We start from the raw sequence: 11140 nt of genomic DNA on the forward strand, positions 1-11140 counted from the left end.
CATTGCCCCTCAAGCCGCGTTTCTTCCTGCAAAGCCCTTCGGGCAACCCGAGAGCTCCGCCTGATGCCCGAAGGGATTTGCAGGAAGAAACGCGGCTTGAGGCGCAATGATGGTCCTGGCTGTGGGGCGCACGCCCGTTAAACGCCTCTCTTGGTTCCCTCCTCCTCCTCCTTCTCCTTCCACAGCCTGCGCAATGTTGCTGCCGTAGGCTGAGAGCTGCTGCCAAAGCTGCTGCACAGCTGAGAGAGGGAGAGCGCAAAAGCAGAGGCAGGGCGCCAAGCTTTGGTTAAGGCAGACAAGGGAAACCGCGAGCTGAAAGGAAGTCTTGCTGGGAAGGTGCAGCAGCAGGGCTTTAAAGGGCTCCCCCCTCCCCAGCCAGCCAGCCCACCCAGCCCATTCCTCCCCCGCCACCACTGTGTCCAACAGGCCAGGCGTCTCACGTTTATGGCGGACATAAACGTGAGACACCTGGCCTGTTGGGACACAGCGGCGAGAATGTCCCTGCCGCCTCCACGCTCCGCCGCCTCGCCCCCCCTGCCTGCTCCGACCCCACCGCTGTGAAGAAAGAAAAAAAAAACACACACACACAAACCTCACAATAAAAAAATTACAAATTAAATTACAATAAATTTGAATCCCCCCCTCCCTCCGTCCGATCCACCTTTTCCAGCTGTGGAAACTCTCTCAACTCTCCTCTTGTCCGCCCAACGTAAGCGTGCTAACGTAAGCGTGCTCATAAGGCGTGATTCGCTGTTCCCCGATCAGGAGGCGGGAGAATCAGTGCCTCTTTTGCATATGAAAGTTTTTGCTTGTTAACTCCTCCTTAACTTTTAAAAGGTGAACAATTCCTTAGGCAAAAGAGGCCCCGAGTTCTCTGGCCTCCTCCCATAGTTAACACTGAGAGCAGACACCAAGCCACTGTGACTTTGAATCTGGTAGCAACTACCCTGGCTTTAATTATTTAAAAAAAAATATTTAAAATTCTTTCTTTTCCCTTAGGAGACTGGTGAGGCCCCGCCTCCCCTGCCTCTAGTGACTGCACGTCCCTGCCATCTATCTATCTATCTATCTATCTATCTATCTATCTATCTATCTATCTATCTATCTATCATCTATCTATCTATCTATCTATCTATCTATCTATCTATCTATCTATCTATCTATCTCCTGAAACATATACATATCAGAAAGCAAGATGTAGTTTGATATCCATACTTGTCCCTATACTGGGATGTATTTTACAATGGGGACCCCCTCACTTATGAATTCATTTCATAAGGAAATTGTATAGTTTGTCCTGTCATGTTCTGGGCCGAAAGTGGAGGAGCATTCAGATAGTCATTTAAAGCAATATCTTGAGAAATGTATTCTGAGCTTTCTGCTCTTTCATAATTAAGTGCAAACTATCTTTCAAATATAACTGGAGGGTACTGGATGCTACAGAATAAATACAAAATACTATGTACTATTACTGTAACATCATTGAATAGCAAATGAGATTCTAACATAAAGATTAAACAAATTTATTCCAAATGGTTTTTTTGCCATAATTCTTTAGTCTCTACCAAAAGTACGGTACTTACTTTTAATACAATTGTAACCAAGTGTTGGAATTCATTTTCTGAATTTGATTTTCACTTCTATTGCCATTTCTGATCTTTTGTGAAACGAGGCAAAACAAAACTGCTCACTTCATAATTGCTTCTCTTCTCTTTACTACTTTCCCTCAGTAGAAGGCTGGAATGTAAAATAATATGCATATGGATGTCCAAATTACCTTACAGAAATATCAGAATATGAAATACTTTTTCAATGGTAAGCATCTTTGAAAAGCTCCTTTAAGAATTTTTGTGCTGTAGGTAAGTATCTGTCTGCTTTCATTTAGCCAAATACAATAATGCCATTCTAAACTCCCAACAGTCATCACTTATTTTCTTGTGAATGCATTCACACCCACTAGGAGGGACAAGAAAATATCTTAAAAATACTGTTATCATGAATATGTGCTTTACATGAGTCTGTCCTACTAATGCTTCTATTACTACTAGAAATGTATATGTGCCTGTACAACACCAAATGATCTGGGTTCAAATAAAAATACTAACAATCTGGAAAGAAAGATCAATAGTGCCTAAGTAAAAAAAACAAATGTTTTGACCTCCACTCATGTAACTTCAGCAAAGAATGTACTTGTTTTAACTGTATAGATTCCACTTTGGAAAAGGCAGAAATATCTGGATGTCAGATACAATTCCCCACCGAAAACTTGAAAATGTGAGATGGACAGGAGAGGAGGTTTCCTTTTGTATCTACACTAAAAAGAGGCATATAAATAAAAGAATGCATATGTAAAGGCTCGAAACAAATCATGCCAGTTATAGTAATGCACACATATATAAATAACATTAAATGCCTAATCATGGGAAATTCAGCAATAAAGATGTCTAATCCGCATATAACATTCTGAGCGGCACAACCTTTATTTATACAGCCTGCAACAAGCAGGTTCTCTAGGCATGTACAGGCATGGTAGTGCATCCTTGCTATTGTTCTCCTATATTCCCTTTGGCAGCAATTGTCAGAGTAGCTCAGGCCTTTCTCATCAGTGCTAAGTGGTGTGGGCAGATTCTTGCAAACTGCCCACAAGGCAAAGCGGTTCACTTTTGTTGTGCTCAGCAATAATGACAACTACAAATGTAGGTGTAGACCAATATTTCTCAACTTTAGCAACTTTAAAATGTATGGACATCAACTCCCTGAATTCTGAGAGTTGAAGCCTGCACATCTTAAAGTTGCGCAGATTGAAAAATCTTGGGGTACACAATGCTTGGTTCCTTGGTTCCTGAAACGCAAGGAGCAAGGCAAAAAATTAATGAGGTAACTAACCTTTATTTTGAGAAAACAACACTCTGTCTTTTCAAGGTTAGAAATGGAAAGATAAAAGAATAATTGTTTTGTTACTGACATATTTCATCTATAGCAGGGGTGTTAAACTCAATTTCATTGAGGGCCGCATCAGGGGCTGGGTGGGTATGGCCAGGGTGGGCGTGGCCAGCTCGATGTCACTCATTGAGGTTCCATTTCCAGCCATGACAGCCTCCTTCAGCCCTCTGCCAGTGAAAATGAAGCCCGGGAGGGCTGCATGCAGCCCTCACGAGCTCCGTTTTCACTGGCAGAGAGCTGCAGGAAACCATTGTGGCCAGAAATGGAGCCCAGGAGACTTGCACATGGCCCTCCTGACCTTCATTTTCACTGGCAGAGGCACCATGGACCGGTCCTTCGTGGGGTAGGCCCATGGACCAGATCTAAGCACCCTGTGGGCCGGATTTGGCCCACAGACCTTGCGTTTGACACCCCTGATCTATAGCATAGAGCACAGGTTCTCTAAGTGTGAAAAGGCCACCCATGTAACCTGTAATTTAAGAACTACTTCTGTATGTATTCTTAGTGTTAGCTATAAAAGAAGACTAATGTCCAGTTAATGACCACCCAGTTATGACTTTCAGGGAGTTATTGACTTCCCTGCAAATGTTGCTGTTATTGCTGTTGTCATCTTATTTTTATTCCTTTGTTTCATTCTAATGCTACACAGTAACAAAAATTTCAAATCATAAAAACAATCTAAAGTGTTGCTTTACCTATGTGGTGTGTATCTGCTCAGACACTGTTTTTTCACCAGTTCTGTAGCTGCTGTGTTGCTTGTCTTCTATAAAGCTCTTGCTACTATTTTGTTGGTTATGTATCCCCATATAGCTTTCTTTTTAATTGTACATAATAAAACAGTATGAAGAAATAAAAACTATTGAAAATAGGAGTGGCAGTTAAAAAACAAACAAACCCAGTAGGGCTTTTTCAATAATCTGAACCTAAATCTTTTGTGGCTAATCTTTTACTCAATTTTGCCAAACTCTGTATAGAAGATGATAGAGCATCTTCAGGCCTAAAACTATTACAGTAACAAGTTAGAGCATTAACATGTTATATTGCATCTCTCTCTCCTCTTCCCCTCCCCTCTTCTTTTCTCCCCCTCTCCCCTTTACCTGTCACCTGTCTGTCTGTCTATCCAGCCAGCCATATCTATCTATCTGTCTGTCTGTCTGTCTGTCTGTCTGTCTGTCTGTCTGTCTGTCTGTCTGTCTGTCTGTCTATCTATCTATCTATCTATCTATCTACCTACCTACCTACCTACCTACCTACCTACCTACCTACCTACCTACCTACCTACCTACCTATCTATCTATCTATCTATCTATCTATCTATCATCCATCCACCATCCACCATCCATCCATCCATCCATCCATCCATCCATCCATCCATCCATCCATCCATCCATCCATCTATCTATCTATCTATCTATCTATCTATCTATCTATTTATTTCTTCAGTGTCTGAATATCACTTTTTTAGGACTTGGTTTTAACACTGATTTAGTTGGTTTATGAATGTTTTTATTGTTTGTAAAACTGCTCTGGGTTCCCCTTGGAATGGTATAGATATTTTTATAATTAAAAAGTACGTTTATGGCTTTAATATAAAATAGTAAAAAAGAACAAAAGAACAAAACAAAAACAAAAAAGGAAAAAAGAGAGGAAAGAAAACTAGAAAATATGCAATTTATAACTAATCATTATTTCCTATCGTATCATGAAACCTTGACTTCACAGAATAATATTGCTCAATCTTTCCAGGACCTTCATGAAGAACTAACTCATGAGTTAAAAACAAATATACAATAGGGATCCAAGATTATAAATCTTGTCAACATTGTTTTTCCAAACATATAGTCTACTTTGCTACCCCCACATGAAGATAACAATAATAGAGTAAGCACATATCCCCTTTTTTGTTTTCCATTTTAAACTTTTTGAGATTGACAGCAAACCATTTTTAAACATCGTCTAAAGCAGTGTTTCTTATCTCAGCGACTTTAGATGGGTGGATCTTAAGTGGCTGGAGAATTCTGGGATTTGAAATCCACCCATTTTAAGATTGCTAATATTGAGAATCACTGTTCTAAAGCACCTGGATATTTTATTTGTTTCTTTTTGCAAATGAATAGAGACCTGCCAAACAAAATCAACTTTGAATAGCTTAAAATGATTAATTAAAAAACAAATAAACAATAAGATGTCATGACCTGATAAAACTATTAAGACCCAAAAAAGAACAAGGGAAGATTGACAACTAAAGAAAACCATGTCTCATCTCAGGGCCTGGGGAAAGAGCCAGGTCTTCAAAGTTCACTTAAAGGATGGTGGTAGCACCAGGGCAAACCCAACTTGGGGCAGGGGGCAGGGACAGGGGGCAGGGACCGTGGGGCAGGGAGCGGGGAGTGAGCACTAGGATAGAAAGCATATTTCTTGGGACCTGCAAGTTGCAATGTATTTCAAGGATGAGGCCTGGAACATGCCTACTATGGCCATTCTTACCGTGCCTTCTTCCATAGAGGAAGAAGGATACTCCATCAGGTAACCAGACCCGATGCCATGAAGGGCTTCATATGTCCCTGCTAGCATCTTAAATTGCATCTAGAAGCTTCTCAGTAATGTGAAAAGGAAATGTTGGTTTTATTTGTCTTTCTTAGGTTTGTGACATTTAATTGTTTATTCAAAATACTGAAATGTTACCTGATACATTCAAATACTGATAATAGTTTGGGAATTTCAGATGCTATTGACATAACTGATTATTGGTTGATTGATTATTTATTTATTTACTTAATTAACTTTTACTATTTATTTAATTTATTTGCTGCAATCTTGTTTCAAAGCGATTATGTAGCCATTTCTCAATTTTAGGTAATAAATTAAATTCTCTAGTGATGACATAAATGCAGCATGAAATTCTCTTACCTTTGCTATCAGTTCGTAACTGGGAGCATGCTCCGTGATGACATCTGGGAGGGTGGATGGAGCCTCCCCCTGCCACCGCTACCGGTTCGCCTGCACCATGGCGAACCGGCAGAATACCCCATATGCATAAATGGCTTAAAATACATTAGTAATAAACTGATTCAAAATATTAGTACTTTTACTTGCACCAGGATTTTTGAGCAGCAGCAGCAGAAGCCGGGAAGAACACAGAACATTCAAGTTCTAAAATGCTTCTTGCTCTTAGAAGTTGAAAAATGGTTTTTGGGATCCCCTGCAAGGAGTCTCACTGACTGATTCATCTCCTTTCTCTATGAATGCTGAAATTAAAGTTGCTGAGGTTAACAAATATTGCTCTATAACAATAGAGTTCTTCTATTCCTTATATTGTGTGTTTCATGCCCTGCCTACCTTAAAAGAACATAAGCAGGCAGTGGATCCAATTTCAAAAGAAAAATAAGAGGAGATCAAGGTTATCTGTTATAGGTACTGTGAGGCATTTTGATAGAAGACGAGATAACTGCATTTGTAGTAGAAAAGAGAAAATCCATATTTAGGCAAGACTTGTTTTTTAAAATTCTGTTGCACCATAGGAAACGCCTTTTCTTCATGCAATGAAACCATCACTATGGATTTCAATTTTTCTGAATAAGCATTCTGAAACCCAATTAGTTATAACTATTACAATAATCTTTTATAAAAACCAGATTGTGAAAAGTGATAATAAAATATCCCTTGACAAGATTTTTGCAAAAAAAAATAATGTATTACTGTTCTATTTTATACAGATAAGTCTGTATATTCAGCAAGAATTTAGCTTACTGAAGGAAACAAGAAATCCTTACTTTACAAGACTTCATTGTAGACTTCCAATTGTATTGGGTGAGAGAATCCAATATATGTCTTATGCCACTCAATAGGGTAATCATCTAGTCTGGGAGCTTTTCCTAATTTCACAGATGTAATGATATCTATTATATGAGATAGAAGTATAAGTTAAGTAGGCAGTTTGATCATGCATAAATCCAAGGAACAAATATATCAAACACATTAATTTCTTCCTCAGTTCTATTTAACTCAGTATTGCACCACTAAGAGAAAAAAAGAGTGGATTAATTAATGCACTATATATTTTACCTTGAACAGCCTTAATAGAAGAGGTAATATTACATTTTTCCTATTGTTTCAGTCAAAAGGCTAGTAATTTGTTGGTCTTTCATCTTGGTCCCAATATATCTGATGTTTGTAAATCAGTGAATATTCTGTTTCAGGGGTATAAAGGGATTTAATGTCTTAGTTCGGAACTTTAAAAAAAGCTTTATATAATTTGGGTATAGATCATATTTCATTTATGCTCAAAGGTACCTTTGAATTTTGAAAAGCTTTACAGTTTTCTTTTTCAATGACATGCAAATAGTACGGCAGCTATGAATATTAAAGGAATCCCAAACAATTAATACATTTATAAAATGCATATGTGTAAAAAAATATTCAAACTCTTGTTACATCTGTTTTATAAAAAGTGTATACACATAATAATAATCTGTTCTCAGATTATTTGTTGGTAACCTGATCCTTAGTTGATAATTGGAATAGATCAGATCATGTACCAGTGACATCAATAATTATAAAGACATTGTAATTTTTCTTTAATTACAAAAGTTACAGAAAAACCTGTGTGTACGTGTATTACAGAAATGGAAATTAAAAATTTTAAACAAAGAAAGTTCTCATCTTAGATTCAGCTGATACTAAAAACGAAATAATTAAACTCTGGCTTAAATACTGTCAGACTATGCCTTTCTGAGCTGCTTGGCCATTCATTACTGTCAGCCATGGAAGATAGTCCAGAGAGAAAGCATGCCCAGATGAACTAACTATATTTTATTTTATAAGATTACATTAACAAAATCCTGAAAGTCTGAAGTAACCTTTTCTCATGTCACCTTTACAAACCGTGAAACCAGAAAGTGTCTCTTTTGAGATGTTTGTCATGCCCATAATCCAGTTGTAAATTAAACTGCCTACCTTTCCCCTGGCTGTGGCTCTTTTTACTGTTTATTAAAATCATTCCTACATATACCATTACAGCTTTCAAATATGGAACTATATATTCCATTGGCTGATAGTGGGAATTATCCTGCTTTGAAGGATGGAGCCTCTCCACAGTTGTTCCAAATGTGTATTGAGGTATGACTCTGCCAGTACTTGATTTAGATCCATGCTGAAAATGATAAACCAGTCTCCAATGTGGATTTTATGAACGTGGAAATAACTGTGGGTAAGAGAGGTGTGGCAAAGCATCCCTAAATCTGAGGTCTTCATTTTAATTATCACATTAGATGCTTTGGCAAAAACAATCCAAACCATTTTTATGCCAATTTAGATTTCACAGATCCTCTTTAATTGCTCTATTTGATTCATTAAAGGATTACAACCAAGAATAAGGGAAAAACTAAGGACTATACATAGCTGTTGTTTCTTAGTAACTGTTGTTATTCGCTTTCAAATAATCAAATATGTGTGAAGGCCTTCCTGTGGTCTCTTCATACATCTGCTGTAGCGGTGGGATTCAATTTTTTTTACTACCGGTGTGGCTTGGTGGGAATGGCTTGGCTTGGTGGACGTGGCAGCAGAAGGATACTGCAAAATTCCCATTCCATCCGCACTCCTAGGGCAAGGATACTGTAAAATCTCCATTACCACCCCCACTCCAGGGGAAGGATACTGTAAAATCCCCATCCCAAGATAACCTAGCCGATCAGCTGAGACTCTGATCAGCTGGGACTCGAGAAGGAGTGAATAGATGGCTGTGGGGCAATGGTGGGTTTCAAAAACTTTTGGAACCTCTTCTGTAGTTTTGGCCTGCTTTGTGGGAGTGGCTTGCCAGCCATGTGACCGGGTAGGACTGGCTTGGCAGTCATGTGACCAGGTGGGAGTGGCCAAGGCAATGTCACTGAATTCTTTGCCCCAAAGGATGATCTACAAAAAGAAGATATAAAAAAGGAAATTTATTATTTTGTGCACTTACTACTTAAATAAGATTAAAATAATATACAAAACAATAAAAAGAGCTAAACAATAAAAGAGCTACTTACAGAAAGAAGATGACTGTCCTTGCCAGTCTTCAGTATCACTGACTCCAATGAATGGCATGCACAAAGAAGAGACACAGAAATGAACTCTTCCATTACATGCACTGCATTAGGATGAAACAAGCACACAGAACAATAAAGACAGCTACTTACAGAGGAAGGATGACTGTCCTAGTGGTCATGCTCTGTTGCCTCTTCATTCTGTTAAATAATACTAATTGCAGAAGAAGTAAAACAATATTGGACTTGATTGTGGTTGTAAGCTGAGGACTACACTACAGGTAACAGAAGGGACCTCTGTTTTCACTCAACAATGTACAGTCTTTTCAGGAAGGATGTCCCCCAACAAACAGGAAAGATATAGTTTTTCATCTAAGAAGTTAGACCAAGAATGAATGTCATAGGAAGATTTACAGAGCAATATGGATTTCTCTTTCTGAAATTTATTCCTCAGTTCAAAAAACAGGAGTATATGAATTAGGTTCAGTACTTAGGCTGTCCTAAGTAGCTATTCAAGACTTAGTGGTGTCATGGTTAGAAGCAATGGTAAAGCAAGATATGGATTTAAAACCAGTAATATTTTGTTGTGTATTTCAAAGGGAATATAATATACATTTAATTTTACACATGTTAACAGCTGCTGGAATTGTGTTTTCACAACAGTGGAAAAACAAAGATATGAAAATGAATAAATACTAGAATGTGTAGGAATGAATAAACTGACAATTAAAGTTGCCAGCAAAGGACTTCCCCAGACTTCCTTTGCTGAGCACGGGGCGAAGGGCCCGTACCTCCACCACCAACAATCCGGAAAAGGTCTTCACTGTCTCTTGCAACACGCCCTGATGTGAAAAAGGCCAAGATCGGCATGCTTGGGGCTGCTGCGACATCCAGGGAGGCTAAACTAAGCCATGCGTCTGTCCCAGCCACTTTCGTGGCTTCCCGGAGCACCGAGAAACTTCATGCTCTTCTCCACACTCTCAAGCCCCATTAGCCCACAAAGCCGCTGCGCCAGTAAAGAGCTTACTTACCTCCACGGCAGGCAGCAATAGAGAGACAAGGCTCTCTATAGGGCTCTTAGAGGCATGGTGTGGATGGGTGGGGGAGCGAGTGGCCAAGCAGCCTCTGGACGGGTGGGGGTGAGCAAGAGAGGGGGGGGGCGATTCCACCAGTGGAACAGCACAGTAGATTTGTGGAACTGGTTAGAACTGGCAGGAACCCATCCCTGGGGTGGGGCCTGTCAGAGGTGGTATCTTCTGGTTCTCCGAACTACTCAAAATTTCCGCTACTGGTTCTCCAGAAGTGGTCAGAATTGGCTGAATACCACCTCTGCTCTGCTGTAATACTATCCCCACTACAGCTCCTGTTTTATAACAGTAAATGATATGAAAATGGAAGGTTCTTTAGCAATCACTGTTTATATATGGAGATTATTTAAAAGCTTGTGGAAAAAGATGGACCTCTGCCTCCTGCTGAAAGAATTAAAATAAACCTCAGGTAAACATCTCTGGGAAGTCCATTCCACTATTGGGGGAGAAACAGCTACAAGTCTAACAGACCTTTTTCTCTTCTATTGGTGATCTCATACTCTAATAAGTATAAAGGGTAAGAAGTGATTGAGATATTGTTAGATATTAGCAACTGTTAGAGTGGTTTCCACCAAGGTCCTCTGTTCCGGTGGGAACAGAGATTCAATCTCATTGGTCGAAGGGTCTGACAGCTCCCTATAAAAGGGCTGCTGTCAGACTGAACCTTCGCTGGATTGTACATACTTGTTTTGTTATAATAAAGAGCTGTTGTTGCCTAAGCCTGAGTGTGCCTTTCCTTTACCCAATCTAACAGATATCATAGTATTAAGCCAAGACTACCACCTGTCTCACCCAGGAGTACCTATTCCACCTGGGCTGGCCATCCAGGGTCTTAGTGAAGAAAATAATGCTAGTGTCGTGCCTTTTATTGTGCAGTCATTCATTCTAAGACAACTTTTCTTATGAAGGTTTTTTCAGACCAGGAAGCAGAGAATGGACATCTGTAGCAGGCAAGGGGCCATGTGGTAAAATGTGTCATGAAATCATAATCTAAACACTGCAACTTACAACACGTCCTTGTCTCTGCAGGTGATCGTTATGTGTCATTGCATATGTCAGCTGTTGTGGTTGCTGTAGGCACCACTG

The 11140-nt window shown here is 39.4% G+C and overlaps 1 protein-coding gene across 1 annotated transcript in view; it reads right to left on the bottom strand.

Moving 5' to 3' along the window:
- Positions 1–9836, bottom strand: part of FAT2 (FAT atypical cadherin 2) — a 98822-nt gene extending 88986 nt beyond the window's left edge. Inside the window, exon 1 of the mRNA XM_032239060.1 lies at positions 9758–9836. Coding sequence (XP_032094951.1) covers positions 9758–9836 — 79 coding nt within the window. The remainder of the gene's footprint in view (positions 1–9757) is intronic.
- Between the last annotated feature and the right edge of the window lie 1304 nt (positions 9837–11140).

This window comes from Thamnophis elegans, chromosome 2 (assembly GCF_009769535.1).
Source record: "Thamnophis elegans isolate rThaEle1 chromosome 2, rThaEle1.pri, whole genome shotgun sequence".
NCBI lineage: Eukaryota > Metazoa > Chordata > Lepidosauria > Squamata > Colubridae > Thamnophis > Thamnophis elegans.